The following is a 15,357-nucleotide window of genomic DNA, read 5'->3' on the forward strand; positions in this document are numbered from 1 at the left end:
TTTCATTGGCTGTGGTGCGAGGGACTGTACATGTACAAGATCGGTGTTGATGGATGAGAGAGCAAAGGCTAGCTGATGATGAATGGGGCTGAGGCTGGATGCGAATTTCGGGCTTTGGTTGTTACACGGGGAGTTGTGGCTTAGCAAATCTCGGTGACGAAGCAGCGTTTTCTTGTTCCACAATGCGAGAGAGCGTGGTGATGCTCGTATTCTAGCTCCATGCTGGGTGTATGAGGCAGTTGAGATCCCCATGTCGAGCATCAGCATATGTGTCGGCTTCCTCATCTGCTCACACATTCCCCTGTTTATCTACCCTTTTTAACGATAATACCCTTGAATTCTGCTGGATAAGCTGCAGCTTCCTCTATACGCACTCATGGCCCCCTTTCTCAAGGAAGCATTTTAGGCTCAGCTGGCCCACCCAATGTCGCACCGCGGCACGGCTGGCCACCTATCATCCAGCCAGGGGTGCTCCCTGTGCACATCTGGAGTCGCATCAGGCGGCCCTCGCCCATCCAACCAGCCTTTGTGGCCTGGTACAAAGTTTTGGGGGCAGGAAAAAGCATCTCAGTTCAATGGGTGCCGGGCAGTTCCAAAAATAAGGAGCCGGGCTGGGGGGTGTCTGGACAGCCTGGCGGCTCAGTCGGAAGCCGGCAGGCGGAAGATGTGTTTTATTAGACGTGAAACGGAGCAGACAGGTTGAGATTTCTTTTGAGATTTGGGAATATATATGTGGATGAACTTGAGTCGAGCTGTGCTGTGTTCGTTTCTGCCGTTCATTTCCGCTACTGCAAGGTCCCTCTTCTTCTTGTACACACGGGTTTTGTACGTCTGTGGAGCCGGTTATCGACAGATTCAACAAACACTCGCCTTTTTTTTTTTTTTTTTGACGAGAGTACCGCAGGTCGAGTCATAAGTCGTACCACCTAGGAGTTTAGGAGCAAACAAACAGCCCTACTGATCGACCAGCAAGCGAAAAAAAAAAAACGAGACCAACTATTTCTGTCTCACTTCGCTACAATCCCGCCCCAAGTAACATTGCTGTCTGTTACTCGAGAGCTAGAGAGAGAAGAGGCTTGGCTACCGTTGTCGCTGCAAGCAGTGTCATTAGTTTCGAGAATTTTTTTTCAACAGAAGAGGCTTCGTATAGATCTAGGTATGTGCATACACTTCGTAACCACCCTTGGGATGGAAGCCCTGGTTGTCTCGAGTTTCCGGTGTCTTTCTTTGTTTCCCCTTTGGTTTCGCTCGGCTGCAGCTTCCCGTCGCCCTCGTGTTGCCGTTCGGACCTATAACTCCTTTGTTTTCCTCGTCCTCGTCCTATCGAGCCCTTTCAGCTTCCCACTTCTTATTCACACTCTCACTTGTATTGCGCTTACACGACTTTGCAGTATAGATTTACTCTCAAAATATTTCGGTACATCTTAATTTCGCCACGAAAAAAAGGACCAATTTTCTCTCCGTCGTTACCATGCGGGCTTGCAATGTTCTAGCGATTTTCTCAACCGTCAGCTGTGCCGCAGCCAAAGATGCGCCTGTCGTTTCTGGGAATCCTCAAGGCGTCGAATACACGGCCACTCTGCCCAAAGAACCCTTCTTCCCCAAAGCGGAGCTGGTGGGCAACGTCAAGGGCAACGTTTCGGCAGTGGCAGGTCCTGGTGGCAAGGGCGTCAGATTCACCGTCCAATTCGAAAACTTTCCCAAGTCGGGTGGCCCTTTCAGTGAGCAATGTCCATCTGGAGATTGATTTGACAGCATCACAGTGGCTAATCAACTAATTCATGCAGTATATCACATCCATGAGAAGCCAGCCATCGCCGGCAACTGCACATCAACTTTGGCGCATCTAGACCCGTTCGGCCGTGGCGAGACGCCTGCTTGCGATGACTCCAAGCCCGAGACTTGCCAGGTCGGCGACTTGAGTGGGAAATACGGCAAAATCACCTCCGATCCTTTCTTGGCGGAATACTTTGACCTCTACACCTCTATGAAGCCGGACAATCCGGCCTTCTTTGGCAATCTGTCGATCGTGGTCCATTACGCAAACAAGACGCGTCTGACCTGCGCCAACTTTGCCAAGCTGCAGGTCTCAAGCAGTATTACAAAAGCAGCCCACACGACCACCAGCTCTCGCACTGCTACCAAGGCCCCAAGTGCTACTGGTGCTCATAAGATTGTTGGACCGCATAATTCAACAATCTCTCGTAATGTCACAGGCCCCCATCATACTACAGGTTCTCGCCCTACGAAGAATCCTCACAACATTACAAATGTCCTCTCTGCTACTGGCGTTCTTACTCGCACTGGCGTCGTAACTGCTACTGGCGGCCTCACCATTCCGGCGAGCTTCACTACTGCCTCTACCAGTGATGCTGTAGGTGCAAGTGCCACATCATCTACTGTACCCTTTCCGGGGGCTGCTGCTGGGAACAAAATCTCAATCTCTCTGCTGGGTGGCGTTGTTGTCATAATGTTACTCTCCCTGTGAGACATGAAAATGGGATCGCCTTGCATGTACATGTAGGTAGAGCCTTTGTGCGATACCCCTATTCAGGATGGGAAAGGGACTGGGTTTCTTTATTTGCTTGTTTTTTCTTCTCATACACATTTAATGATAGAACAATGTTTGCTTTAAGCCGGCCCTTATAGCTAGACAATACAAATTTACACACCTCCTTTATCAGGCTCTGCCGTGTGAAGCGCACAAACTGCGACTAGTGGGATGCGGCTGAGCTGTACAATCAAACGGCTCGACTCACTGCATGGTTGCATTTAATTTCCTTCTGTCCAACGTGATTGGCCCCCAAAGGCAGGGCAAAACGCAGAGGCAGAATAGAACGAGGCTGGCTGGCCTCTGAAGCGCCACCATGCAAGCAAACAGTACCTGGCTGCCAATAGTTTCCTTTCAGGCTGTCTCCCTGCTTACAGCATGGCATGCAGTGACAGCTCATTAAACAGAAGCGAGTCCCCCCCGTAGTGGACTTTGCTGCGCAACTGCTGATCGTCATGAATCGTAAATAATAGTGATTCAGGCAGCTGCATATATACCTCAGGGTACCTAGAAAGAAAAAAAAGAAAAAAAATCCGAGGGGACGAAAGCAAAAGTATAAAAAGAGTCTCAGGTCTCACCTTTAATTTGCCTTTGCCTGGCGTCACTGCAGGCGCTGCACGTGATTGGCATTTCCACCACTGGCTGAAAAAGAAGCTGCTACCAGACTTCGGCGCATGCATTTGCCTTCCATCATAAACTACGTTTCTTTCATCCCCTTTTATTTGATCAGATGCTCTAGGCCTTGAAGCCTCTTACTGCAGCACCGATTCTTTTCATTCATACCCTTTACTTTTTCTTTACCCGCAAATAGCCTTTTCAGGGCGGCCCCAGCATTCTTTTTCCTAGCATCACTAAACTGGAGCTCCAGTCTCTTTTCAGCTGCTCCACCACCCCACGTTCTTTAATGGGAAGCTTTTAGCAGCCTTCGACGTCAATCGCATCAATCGCTCTCGAGCATGATAAGATTGTAGAGATTTCACGGAAAACCAAAAAGCACAATGGCCAAGAAGAAGGTGAAGCAGGCGGTCGGTGAAGACGAGGCTGGGATTGGAAGCCGGCCATCAGTGCCTGGTCCTGCAGCGCACCAGGCCCAGTCGTCGCCAAGTCCAAATTCAAGGCACAAATCTACAACTCCCGACGCGGCTCATTCGACAGCAGCTCCAACGGGGCTTGCGATATGTCGCAATAAGTATGTGTATGGCACTCGTTTTTTTTATTTCCCCTTTGCTTTACCTTTGTTCGAGCGTCATTGACACTATTATGAAATCAGACATTGGCGCCATATTTCTTCCTATCACGGGCCATGGCTGCAAATGCCGTACGAGATACTGGAGACTATTGCCAATATCAACTACAATACGCCATTGCCGCGGCCCCTCGATGCTGCCTCATTCTTTGACCTTGTCAAGGCACGACGGTTGGTCGACGAAGCTACCAATCTTGCTGTGAGGGCTGCTAGTGACATCGCCTCGCCAACACTGACCAGCGTTAATGGTGGCTTTCCGGGTATATCTTCGATGATGTCTCACGGAACGGGCACTGCAGGCCATGGCGGGAAACTAAGCAGAGAGCGCAAATTCAAGATGAGAGAGCAGGCGAGCCAGAAGCTAGCGCGCGCATATCGCTTGGACGAAATCGTCTGCAGTGTTGCGACTATGCAAGGCGCGTCGCCGCTTGAAGATGTGGGCAATCTCGTTTTACAGCGTAATCCCAGGGATCCTGACGCCAAATATGTCCACTTTTTCCATGAAAAGATTCCATCGAGGAAAATGGCTGAAAGCACGAGTTTGGAGCCTCTGACAGAGATTATCGGGGATCGTCCAGGAGAACCAGAGGTGCTGCGAACACGTGCGACGGTAAAGGTGTTCCAAAACGATTTAGAAGGCGCAGTCTTCGATCTCACCCATGCCTTGTCTATATCCCAGTTCATCCGCAAATCTCACCAACCCAAACAGGAGGATACGCAAATCGTAGACTCGCAACGCACCGCCGCTAGGAGACGGCCTCATGATGTCATTTTGCCGGAAAAAGACCAACCAAGCAGCCTTGAGGCTCAATTATACTTCCAACGGGCATCAGTATATCTGACACTCGCTTCTGATAATGCTGTGGACAGCATGCCACCACCACCATCGAACCAATCCAACGAAAATCCAGCGATTGCAAACGAGCGAGGTGGGGAGGCAAAGGCAGAGGCCAGCGACCCAGGCAAAGAGATATCCCGAAAGCAGGTTGAGTCACGGAAAATGGCCAAAACCTATGCCAAACGGGCCATCAAGGATTACTTGTCCTTCTTTTCGAACATACACTATTCGCCAAACCTCCCAGCCAAAATAGCCAAGGAGTTCAACGACCGCGTCAGCATGGTCATGCACGGCATCCGCAGTTCCAGAGCCCTTGATACAAGCAGTTGGACAACATCACACACGGTTTACTCCTTGCCTGATCTTTTTCGCTCTGTTCCCCCCGACAGACCTTCCGCCGTATCCAGCTCAAGATCTAGTCAAGCAAGGTGTGCAACAGCCGCTAGACGAAACCGCATGTGAATGGGTGACGTATCATCCGCTGCTCAGCGACGCTTTGCACTCTCTTCTCTTGGCCCACTGTCTCGCCCAAACCTCCACCAAAGAAATTCAGCGACACGCTTACATGGTTGCTCGTCTTATCAGGCTATCCGACGGATATCCCTTGTTTCAAGCGAACAGGTCGTCTGCCCGAGCCGATTGGACCGAGCTGGTTCATTGTGCCGGCAATTGGTTACAACTCAGTTCTTCGTGGGACAACTTGTGCCAACCTGCGCCACTACCTGCCTACCTTGAAGACCCGTGTAAACACCATTGTGCCAAGCACGGCGGTAGCCACAAAAAGACTCATCCACATTCTGAGAGGTCCATAGCAGCCTCGGCTGCGGCAGCGCTCGTCGGTGGAGGCACTTTTGACGCTACCGCCGCCGCTGCTGAAGAAGAGCAGCGTCGAAAGGAGCTGATCCGCGAGCAGGCTATAGCAGATACTCTCGACGATGAGCGCGTTACTGACGAGACTTCATTCCGAGCAGCCGTTAGAGCTCGCGAGAAACGAGCTCAACAAAACGACGCTTTATTCTCTGCGAACATGCCCAACGGCACTTTCATTACCATTCACCCAGGTCCGGGTTTGAGCATGAATGTTTCAAATGAGACTAATGGGGCCAATGAGGCCAATAGTGCAAGCGATGTAAAGGAGACTGAGACTACAACTAGCACCAATAGCGCCCGTGGCACAAGCGGCTCAAATGGTACGAGGAACGGATACAGAGCTATAAAGGAGACTGATCTCGAACCCGTTCCATCGCAAAGCTGGTCTGCCGAAGATGGCAAAGAATACACCCTCACGACCGAACGAGCCAATGCAATTGCACGATGGGTCCAGGAGGCTCCTGTTGTTACCGGCATGACAAAGCGCAAGAAGCGGACCAAGAAGACGGACGGCAGTACCAGCGCAAAAGCTGATGAAGCTGAAAAGGGCATTCAGAAGCTGGAGATTTAAGGACGTATCAAAGGGATGGACGCTATATTATTATCATGCAGTAATAACAGAAATATGTGAAGATTTCAACAAGGGTATTCTACCAACTCTCAGATAGGCTAGGCATATCATTGCCATTATGGTAACACCTATTTCGCAAGCGTAGTGGCTTTATACATGCAGAGCAATGGACAATAAAGAAAACATTAATTTGTTTACGATTAGTTTGAATGTGTGCATGTACCAAATACAAGAGTGAAATCGAAATCAGTTCCCTTCAATACATCTCCATTACCACAGTTGCTCCTATAGAAACTACGCCGTTTCTTCTCAGTAATCCCAGAACATTTACCAAAAAAAAAAAAAAAAAAGGGGGGGGATGAATCTACTAAATCCACAATCATCGATTCCTCGCCTCGCCTCGGCTCACCAATTCTATTCCTCCATCATTTGCATCCAAAGCATCACCTCCCCTCCCCTCATCGCCAATAAGTTTATATCCCCTCGAGCGCTTCCTCCCATCAATCAACGTCTGCCACTTCCTCCTCAGCATCTTTGCCGTCTTGCTTTCGTCTCCCGGCCGCTCGGTTCTTTCGCTATCCCGAGACGAGAGGCTTGTTGACGTAGTGGAGAGCCTGAGGAGCGGCGAGAGCGGGAAGTGCGTTACAAAGTCGTTGTATTCGTCTGCGCTGGGGAAGGGCAGGACGAAGGAGTAGGACGGTGCGAGCATTGTGAGCGTTTTCTGTTTTTTGTGTACTGTTGTATTGGTGTTTCTCGTTTTCGAAGTGCTTGTGAGATGAGAGGTTTGTGGGATATTAGATGGCTTGTGGTGGTAGTATTTGGTTGGGATGTATAGACAGTGGTTGCTTTGTGCTTCCTCGATTATCGTGTAAGAGATCACAACGTAACAACCAAGGGTAGTATGGAGGCGTGTTGAAGTTTCTTCTAGGTGTTATAACGCGTATACCGCGATACCAGCCGTTTGTCATCAAAAAAGTGAGACCAAACTGATTGTTTGAATCAGGGATGCCGCGCCGGAGATTTCATTCCCCAAACCGCGCAACATTCCAGACAAACGTCTCCCTTGTAAGGGCACCGTTGCGGCTCTGACATCTGGCCAATTTAATATGCGCAAAGTTTTTGTTCAAATTCGAAATACTACTGGATATCTTCTATTCGTAGCATTGGATGCGAAGAAATTGCTTTGCGCGTCCGTTTTATACAGATGGCGCTCCTTCTTGAAAAGAAGGATGTATAATCGGTAGTGGAGCGGCATTAATATCCTGTCAGTCGAATGATTCAGAATTCAGAGACAGTCACGAAATAAAGCAGACTAAAGATATTCTGATGACTTTTACAAGGGCCTGTGCATTGGCAAACAACGCCCTTTCGTGAGAAAATGAGAGAAGATTTGCACCCTTGGGGGTGCTTAAAAATGCTGTGAAGTGTTCATATATACGCACAATCGCATAGTCTTCACATATGATAGGCTGAAGCTCTTGTGGGGTGTAAAACATGTAGGATCTTAGGATGATAGCCTTGGGGGAAGTTAAAATTGCTGTGAATCATGCAGCCCGGCCAGGGATGTCCCGAATAGTCTATATGCGTCTATTGCTGTATGTAGCTGCCAATCACCCCCCTGTGTTAAAAGTGACAGCCTTTTAGTGGATTCAAAATGCTGCGAAGTCGGGGGGAGTTGTTTTGGAGGTTAAGAAATGCTGTGAAGTTTGGAAAACGTCTAGATGCACGCCCGCTTATGCTCTGCTTAGAATGTATAGTGTAGCCTTGAAAATGACAATGGACGAGCTGTGAAATCATTTTGGCTGCCTTTCATTCCCTCGATTCAAATCCGACAGCCCCCAGGGAAGTTAAAAATGCTGTGAATAGACGTCGCATGGAAGTTCGTGCACATGACAGGTCACATGGCCAAGATTCGGTCAGGTCGTCTCGATGTTACAATGCATAAACACGAGCCTGCTGTTTAGATGGATGAGTTATGCTACCCTTGTCTCATACGATTGATTCTGACAGCCTCCAGAGGTTGAAAGCACAATAGACTTGTCACTTCTGATAGTGAATGAATAGTGGAATTTGGATCTGAGGAACAACTACTTCGTACTTGCAATGGCAACCATAGACGCATGTCTCAAAGAAACCACCAGGCAAATAGATTGCGTGTATGCTTTATGCCACTCATCGCGAGGAAATGCAACGCCTCCTTACTCATGCCAAAAGAGACAACCCACTTGAACAATCTTCAACCATCATTCATGCATTTGCAGCGCCTTATTGCAGCTCTATATTGCAGCTACCTCTCTAACACTGATTCAAACTCCAAAAATTGCCCTTGTCCAAACGCCCAATTCTAGTCCCAAATGCAAATGCATGAAAAAAAGGAGGCCCCAAAACGCAATTGCCGTATCATCATGTGTTACCACCATGTATCCATCTGCCAAATCAAAGAAAAGAACAAAACTCCATCATTTTCTCTCATTGCTCAATGCACGCCGTCATATACAACGCATTATACGAAACTGATTCCTCTCATCTTTAGCCTTCAGCTTCAACAACCTCCAAGCCCTCCAAGACTTTGATAGCTCTGGTGCCCTCCATTTCAAATCGGTTGACCAAAGATTCGCATTCGTACTTGAGCTTCTTTTCCGCTTCCGACGCGTTAAAGTATATCCATTCCTCTACGCTCATTTGTCGCTCTGGGCTGGTCAACTCGTTGCCTCGCTTCAAAAATCTGTCCATGTCGTTTTCCTTTCCGGGAGTGCCATGTGATGAGCCAAAGATGGCTTCCAGGCTCGCGGAAGCCCATTGTGTCGTACTTCGAAGCCCGGTCATAACGTTGCGCTTCGAAGGCGATCCATGAACTGGAGTTGTTGCCACAGGGGCCAGTATAGTACGCTTTGCGGCGCCAGGAGCGGGGGCACGAGACAAAGGAGGCTGGTTCTCTGCATCTGATGATTGGGGAGATTGTGATGGGGACAGTACTGGTTGTCTAGCCGAAGGCACAGGAGACAGGAGCTTGGACGGAGTACCTAGCAATGGAGCCAGAGACAAAGCATCTTCCTTGGGCGAGAAAATAGCTCGCAAAGGTGATTGTTTAGGTGGCCGAGGGAACGCTTCTGATAGTTCAGGAGCTCCGATAAGCTCGTCGTCAGCCTCTGTCTCAGTCTGTTCGGCGGGCGTAATCTCGACCAGTTTCTTAGCCGGTCTTCCACGACCTCGTTTCGCGGGTGCATAGGCATCTTTGTTTCGTCCAACAGCTGTATAATCATGCAGATTCTGCGATGTAGAAGAAGCTTTAGATGGTCGTCCTCTGCGTTTTGGGGCCAGAGCAGAAGCAGCTTCGCTGTCTTCATCTGCCCCTGTCGAGTCCAGAGACGAACTTGCGGGTCTACCGAGGCCTCGTTTCACGGCAGGGTTAGCTGTATGGGTATCCCCTGATTCGGCTGACAATAGAGACGCCAATGATTCCCTCGACGGCCGACCTCGCCCACGCTTAATCGGCTGCTGTGCCGACTCGTCAGTCTCACCAATAGACTCATCTTGAGATGTCAGTGACATCCTCGGCCGCCCACGCCCACGTTTCCCAGCGGGAGGTGGCAAATTTGGTTTCTTCGCAGCACTCCTAGCGCTGCTTACACTGACATCAGCCGATACTACTCTTTCGTCTTCTTTCTGAGACTCCAAAAATTCAGATTCAGGCTCAAACTTTTTAGATTTGAGCTGCTTCATCGTCTTTTGTACGCCAGCTTTACGACCTCTCTTGGGCGCTGGCTCTTTGACCTCCATCTCCGCTTGTAGGGCTTGAAGCTCATCTTCAATCTCTGCCTCGCTGGGTTCAGGCACGGCTGTATCAAACATTGCATACTCAGCCGATCTTTTCTTTGAGACAGTTTCGACTTCCGAGTCAGTTGCTGTTCTGCTTGCTTTGGCCATGTTCCGCGTCGAGTCAGAATCATATGCAATCTCCTCCTCACTGGTAAAATGGTATTCTAGATCAGCCTCCAATCGGCGTTCAATCTCATCATCATTTAGCAAGCCACCGGGGGCTCGTAATGATGCCAGAGAAGCGTGTGAACTCAGCTTCGATGCGCGTTTGCGGCCGGGCTTTGATCTGGACGACGACGACGCTCCGCTTTTGTTGTAGGAAACGCTGGAGACATCAGTCATCTCGGAGTCGTCCTCATGGGCTGCAATGCTATCAATGGTGTCGTTGACGGAAAGCTGCGACCCTCTCTTCTTCAGCGTGGGCCCACCCATCAAACTCATTGTCGATTCCTCTACAGCCTCACTCGACCTTTTCTTGCCTCGCCTGAGTTTCGATGGTTGCGTGTCTTCTTCCATTGGGCTGCTTTCATCAAGCAACTCAGATGGCTCCTCTTTTTGAGTCTTCTTCCTACCAGCTTTCGCGCCCGGCCCCTTCTTTGCTCTAGGCTTCTTCGCCCCGGACTGTGTGGCCGAAGATGAAACTGTAGCAATGGTATCGTCGAATCCGACACTCATATCGAAAGGATTCGATATCTCGGCGGACGTTGACCCATGTGACTGGCCAGATATTGATGAGTTGCGCGATGACTTTCCACGGTTAGAAGCTTTCCCCAGAGCCTTATATTGGCTGACTAGTGAAAAAAAAGGGCAATCTGGAGATCGATTGTAGTGCTCATCTCTAGAACGGGGTTAGTTATCAAGCAATTCGAGTTGTAGATGCGCAAATCTTACAAAGGCTTGTCGCTCGGTTCCCATCCATCGAGTGCCAGTTGACAGTATGCACATGTAGCCATGTCATCCGACTCCCCAGTTGGCGTATACTTCCACCCGGCTTCTACTAGCTATTAAAGGTCAGCAAGACATGCCAATCAAAGCCCTCTGTCGCTCAAGTGGTAACACACCTGCTTAGTCTTGCATTTCCAGCCTTTCTTATTCTCATGGGGCCATCTGCCGGCAAAAGTCGCCTTGCGCGCTTCGACCATTTCGGGATCATTGGGATCTTCTCTTGCGTAATCCCCAATATCGGCCTCAATGGCAGCAACCAGTGCCCAGCCGCAATGGGGCGCATGTTTGACGTGCTCGTAGATTGGGTCGTCGCCAGCCTCCCATCCATCCAACCCTTTTTCGCACAAGAAGCATATCGTATTGTCGGGGCTGTCTGGGCTGGGGTTGAATACAAATCCGGCTCTGGCAAGCTATGCTTACTGTCAGTTTCCGATCCATCAAATTGTGTTGAGCGGGAGAAGTGGCGCATACACTTGTTGCCGAAATCTGCTTGTGAGGCCAGTTGAGTGCCTTTGCTGCTCCTCGTCCGCCGGTAGTCGATCCGCGCCTCTTGGTTGTCTTCTGAAAGGAGGCCAGACGGGCTTCGTAGGAAAAATATTGATCGAGATTGATGGTGGCCATCTTGAGGATCGCCTCAAGCGCAGGCAGTGAAAATCAGGGGGGAGAGTCTGCTGTTGTTCGATTCCGAAATCTGAGAGAGAATCACCGCAGGTGCGAGAGGCGTAGAGCTCCTACTTGACCAAAGATCAGAGACACCGACGCAGCATCTCAGGAAGGCTCAAGCGCTTTTACTCAGCAACTGGAAAGTATCAAGATCCACTTGGTCGCAATCTGCGAGGGTCGTCGTTTATTGGGGATCGTTGCAAGGGGTCTGTGAGATTCGGTTCGAAGGCGGGAATTCGTTCTACGGGAGCGTGTTTCGAGCAACGAGTCGATCAGCGGCTGTGCGACGAGGCCAGGCGGCGGAAATGTTTGTTTGTTTTGTATTCTGGATGTGTCCAGCGATGGTATCGGTGGTGTCGTGACGTGGAGCGCGTTTGTTTACCCAAGCTGTTTCGCTGTGGGGCCAGCTCCAGCCACAGAAATCGCAAACTCAGCCCGCTAAATAAGCACTGCAGCGTAGACGCCACGGCTGGCCTAGGCGCTTACAGTCACTCAAAACCCCTAGATTCCAGTGAAAGAAACTCTACAAGTATACCGGCTTGTAAGCATCCATACAACCCTAATATTACACTTAAAGTATGGAGCAAGGAGTTGTTGGGTTCAAATGTAGATCTCTAGGTTTCTCGCGCTGCTTGTACTTCTTCTGCTTCTATTACTGAAGCTGCTGGCTAGACAGACATAGGGCGGCGCTTTTTCAAGCTTGTTACGTTCCAGACTTGATAAATTAGCCGCTGGAAGATGGAGCTTTTATGATTGACTTGTAAGATAGAGTCCTGACAAGTGAAAGTTTCGAGCAGCTTTGCCTTTACATCTTATCTACCTAAGAGCCGTAAAGGCATTTTATCACGCAACGTCATGCTTTCGGAGATATACCTATACGCACGTGTAATGTGCAATATGCATTTAGGATTACTTTAACTGATCAGCTAACACGCGCAAGTTTCGACGACGGACATGGGTTTGTAATATCGCGGTGCAAATCTCATGTTGCGCTCTTGACAGGAGGTGCTGGACAAAGTTACGTCAAAAGACGAGCACAAAGGGTTTGTGGAGGATCAAAGGATACTTTCTACAGCTGGATAGATATGGTGACAGTGACGAATCGTCAAAACAATCCAGACCACTGAAATAGCATTCAAGAAGCTCGAGTTAGCGGTCCGTCCAGCTTATCGGGGCAACAAGTATCTCCTCAGGTACAAATGCATGATGTACTCAATACTTGTATTTTGCAGCGGTAATCCCTTGTACGTATGCATATATTCATAATCTAGTCCTTGAACTGACATTGAGCAACCCTGCCTGCCCGCCCGCCAAAGTGACATTCATCATAGCCAATTACAACTTGCCAGCATCCTTCATGGCCTTCTCGCCGTCCACCAGAACGCACCAGCCCTCGGAGCCTCTGCCTCCCTCTCCATAGACAACAGCCTCAAAGGCCCCGTCTTCCAAGGCGAACTTTAGGACCTCGTCATCAAAAGTGCCAGGCTGTAGCCAGACAGCAGGAATTCCAACGCTCTTGGCCTCCTTCAGCACGTTGATGGTGATGCCCGGGTGGGTGATGATGGAGACGGATGTGTCCTTTGGCTGTGGCAGGGCCTTGACATCTGGTTTGGTGGGGTGCTGCTCGCCATTCACCTCGACGAACTGTGAGGCGGGGTTGATGGGAGTGACGGGCAGATCATGGTTCAGATACCAGGCATGGACTGTTATTTGCGTGGTCAGAGATGTATCCAAATAGATGCCCATTGGTAAGCCTATGAATCGAACCTTTGTGACCAAACTTGGCGGGGTTGGAACTAGCTCCCACCACTGCGAAGAGGGGAGAGGAGAAGAACCGCTTGGCGGTGGCTTCGGTGACAGCGGCCATGTCTTTTGAGTGGTTGTGAGGTTTTATGAAGAGTAGAGCTATTTCTGATCAATTAGTTTGGGTCTGAATGCTCTTTATGAGTAGATTTTTAATCGCCAGGTCCAGTGGATGCTAGCTGACGTGATTATTCGGAAGAAGTCCTCATCGGTTGATCATCGGAATACCTCCTCCAGAGAGATCGAGAAGCAACATTTAATTAGAATATGAAGTAAATCGTAGCATATAATTGAAGGATCGTGCTAATACAGCGGTTAGATAGGGACTTGTTGAAATGATTTGGAATTAAAGCGTTGCAGCGGCTGGAGATGATGTTACATTGCAGGGTAGCGTGCATATACAAGTACTCTGCCGCGGGACTCTTTGATCACTTTATCACTAAATTACCAAATAGGGAGCACTATTTCAAATTTCTTGCATATATTGGGATCAGCTATCTTTAAAAAGAGAGTTGCCGACACTTACTTATGAAGACATTATCCCTCTCAAAATAGAGACCAAGGATGACGCACTTGCATCCGACTGTCGAAAGGCACCTGGAAGCATATAGAAAATGTCACACATAATGATGGGTGTTTAAATTTCACCATCGACACTTACCAATAACAACTCATATTTCTACTCTTTGACATTTCCACTTTTTGCATACCAAATAATAGCTCTTATTATCCACTTCAGCAGATGTTGGGCCCTGCGAGAAGCTCGCGTGAAAGGACATCTGCAATCACATTATGCACCGGCGTTCTTGGATGCAATGAGTTGAGCCAGAAGTATTGATTTACGGGAACGCCGCATGATGGGTCAAAATAATCGTCGGTTGGCGTCCCGCTGTGTAAAAAAAAGGTTATTAGATGATTGTGATACACTAGAATATGTAGCATCAACTTACTTGGCATACGCTTCACAGAAATTCGTAGTATTAGTGATTCCAGCAGTCTGCGGAAAAGACTTGACATTATTCAAGATGTCGGTAAAGAGCGCATTGGCGTCATAAATCCAAATATTGCTGTCCGTACGCAGAGCTTTCTCACTCTTGGCCATATTGACGAGCAGCTGGTTCCACTGCACGACGTCCATCTTTTCCTGCCCGGCAACAGTTGTTCCAGCGGCAATCGTTCCGGGCGATCGGTCGATGGTCGGGACAGTTACAAAGACAAAGTTGCGCGCACCGGCTGCATAGAGCTGTTCCACGAGCGACGTATATTCTGAGATTAGCTGCTGATTAATGGCTGCTGTAGAGGCAGAGCCCTTGCCAAAAGTGGCTCCAATGTCGTTGATGCCAACCCATACTGTAAAGAGCGTGTTGCTACCGGTCCACTTGGGGGGCTTCGGCACAGTGATGGGCGATACATATCCAGGAATGAACTGGTTGGCAATCTGTTGTTTGACAGAGGTGATGGATGTCGACGATGCTGCTACAATGTCGTTGTCCAGTGTTGCTCCGCTAACAGCTAGGTCATACGAAAAGAATACAGACGCATTGTAGGTTACTGTGAGGAAATCGACCCAGTTCTCGCCGTGTGCGGAAGTTGCTCCGGGCCAAAGACCCAGGGGAGCGGAGACAGAAGGCTGTGCTCCGCCGGTATAGTTGAAGCCTGTGTTTGGTAAGTTGTGTTATAGGAAATCGTTTGGGAGAAGGAAACCAACTGGTTGTTGTATAACTGTCGCCACTGTACATATGAAAGAGACTCATCAGCACTTGTTGCGATTATTACATTTTCGGCTTAAAGCATCATAGAGCTTGAATAAAAACCCCTTTCGCTCACAAATAAAAGGCATATTTAATTCCTTTCCATCCTGGCCAGTTGGACGTCGGTGCACATGCCCGGCTAGCCAAGGGAGAAGCACCAATACCGTCTGTCAAGACAGCCAGTGACACCAGCAGCAATTTTCTTGTTCTGGACCACATGTTGGTGAAAGTGAATGTCATTGAAGCTCTTTCGAGATACTTTAGAGTAATGAATGAGTCTGCCATTTGCATCGAATTGGA

General features: G+C 49.1%; 7 protein-coding genes across 7 annotated transcripts; 3 read left to right on the forward strand and 4 right to left on the reverse strand.

Annotated features, from left to right (window-relative positions):
- Window positions 1-731: 731 nt before the first annotated feature.
- Window positions 732-2,675, forward strand: TrAtP1_000951 (uncharacterized protein). The gene is made up of 3 exons (XM_066110795.1): window positions 732-1,156; window positions 1,392-1,721; window positions 1,788-2,675. Exons 2-3 carry the CDS (start codon window positions 1,472-1,474, stop codon window positions 2,486-2,488), a joined length of 951 nt encoding a protein of 316 aa, XP_065966868.1. The 5' UTR covers window positions 732-1,156; window positions 1,392-1,471; the 3' UTR covers window positions 2,489-2,675.
- Window positions 2,676-3,549: 874 nt separating this feature from the next.
- TrAtP1_000952 (uncharacterized protein) lies at window positions 3,550-5,097 on the forward strand (the record flags this gene model as incomplete). Its single annotated transcript, XM_014090614.2, has 2 exons — window positions 3,550-3,746; window positions 3,822-5,097. 2 exons carry the CDS (start codon window positions 3,550-3,552, stop codon window positions 5,095-5,097), a joined length of 1,473 nt encoding a protein of 490 aa, XP_013946089.2.
- A 103-nt stretch (window positions 5,098-5,200) lies between these two features.
- TrAtP1_000953 (uncharacterized protein) lies at window positions 5,201-6,076 on the forward strand (the record flags this gene model as incomplete). The annotated part of the gene is made up of 1 exon (XM_066110796.1): window positions 5,201-6,076. One exon carries the CDS (start codon window positions 5,201-5,203, stop codon window positions 6,074-6,076), a length of 876 nt encoding a protein of 291 aa, XP_065966869.1.
- Window positions 6,077-6,346: 270 nt separating this feature from the next.
- Window positions 6,347-6,977, reverse strand: TrAtP1_000954 (uncharacterized protein; the record flags this gene model as incomplete). Its single annotated transcript, XM_014090906.2, has 2 exons — window positions 6,486-6,977; window positions 6,347-6,361 (listed from the first exon to the last, which is right to left on the reverse strand). The coding sequence occupies exons 1-2, from the start codon at window positions 6,783-6,785 to the stop codon at window positions 6,347-6,349; spliced, it is 315 nt and encodes a 104-aa protein (XP_013946381.2). The 5' UTR covers window positions 6,786-6,977.
- Window positions 6,978-8,243: 1,266 nt separating this feature from the next.
- On the reverse strand, window positions 8,244-11,862 carry TrAtP1_000955 (uncharacterized protein). The gene is made up of 4 exons (XM_014090907.2): window positions 11,312-11,862; window positions 10,957-11,250; window positions 10,787-10,896; window positions 8,244-10,733 (listed from the first exon to the last, which is right to left on the reverse strand). The coding sequence occupies exons 1-4, from the start codon at window positions 11,459-11,461 to the stop codon at window positions 8,606-8,608; spliced, it is 2,682 nt and encodes an 893-aa protein (XP_013946382.1). The 5' UTR covers window positions 11,462-11,862; the 3' UTR covers window positions 8,244-8,605.
- Window positions 11,863-12,469: 607 nt separating this feature from the next.
- Window positions 12,470-13,659, reverse strand: TrAtP1_000956 (uncharacterized protein). The gene is made up of 3 exons (XM_014090908.2): window positions 13,491-13,659; window positions 13,271-13,408; window positions 12,470-13,206 (listed from the first exon to the last, which is right to left on the reverse strand). The coding sequence occupies exons 2-3, from the start codon at window positions 13,368-13,370 to the stop codon at window positions 12,839-12,841; spliced, it is 468 nt and encodes a 155-aa protein (XP_013946383.1). The 5' UTR covers window positions 13,371-13,408; window positions 13,491-13,659; the 3' UTR covers window positions 12,470-12,838.
- A 382-nt stretch (window positions 13,660-14,041) lies between these two features.
- TrAtP1_000957 (uncharacterized protein) lies at window positions 14,042-15,045 on the reverse strand (the record flags this gene model as incomplete). Its single annotated transcript, XM_014090909.1, has 3 exons — window positions 14,042-14,195; window positions 14,257-14,962; window positions 15,015-15,045. 3 exons carry the CDS (start codon window positions 15,043-15,045, stop codon window positions 14,042-14,044), a joined length of 891 nt encoding a protein of 296 aa, XP_013946384.1.
- Between the last annotated feature and the right edge of the window lie 312 nt (window positions 15,046-15,357).

This window comes from Trichoderma atroviride, chromosome 1, assembly GCF_020647795.1.
Source record: "Trichoderma atroviride chromosome 1, complete sequence".
Classification (NCBI taxonomy): domain Eukaryota; kingdom Fungi; phylum Ascomycota; class Sordariomycetes; order Hypocreales; family Hypocreaceae; genus Trichoderma; species Trichoderma atroviride.

What these genes read in the sequence shown, in the direction of transcription:
- TrAtP1_000951 (XM_066110795.1), top strand. Translation starts at nt 1,472, where the DNA reads ATGCGGGCTTGCAATGTTCTAGCGATTTTCTCAACCGTCAGCTGTGCC. An exon ending in CAAGTCGGGTGGCCCTTTCA is followed by an intron (nt 1,722 to 1,787) that starts GTGAGCAATGTC and finishes TAATTCATGCAG; the next exon opens with TATATCACATCCATGAGAAG.
- TrAtP1_000955 (XM_014090907.2), bottom strand. Translation starts at nt 11,461, where the DNA reads ATGGCCACCATCAATCTCGATCAATATTTTTCCTACGAAGCCCGTCTG. An exon ending in GGAAATGCAAGACTAAGCAG is followed by an intron (nt 10,897 to 10,956) that starts GTGTGTTACCAC and finishes GACCTTTAATAG; the next exon opens with CTAGTAGAAGCCGGGTGGAA. An exon ending in GAACCGAGCGACAAGCCTTT is followed by an intron (nt 10,734 to 10,786) that starts GTAAGATTTGCG and finishes ACCCCGTTCTAG; the next exon opens with AGATGAGCACTACAATCGAT.
- TrAtP1_000956 (XM_014090908.2), bottom strand. Translation starts at nt 13,370, where the DNA reads ATGGCCGCTGTCACCGAAGCCACCGCCAAGCGGTTCTTCTCCTCTCCC. An exon ending in CGCCAAGTTTGGTCACAAAG is followed by an intron (nt 13,207 to 13,270) that starts GTTCGATTCATA and finishes CGCAAATAACAG; the next exon opens with TCCATGCCTGGTATCTGAAC.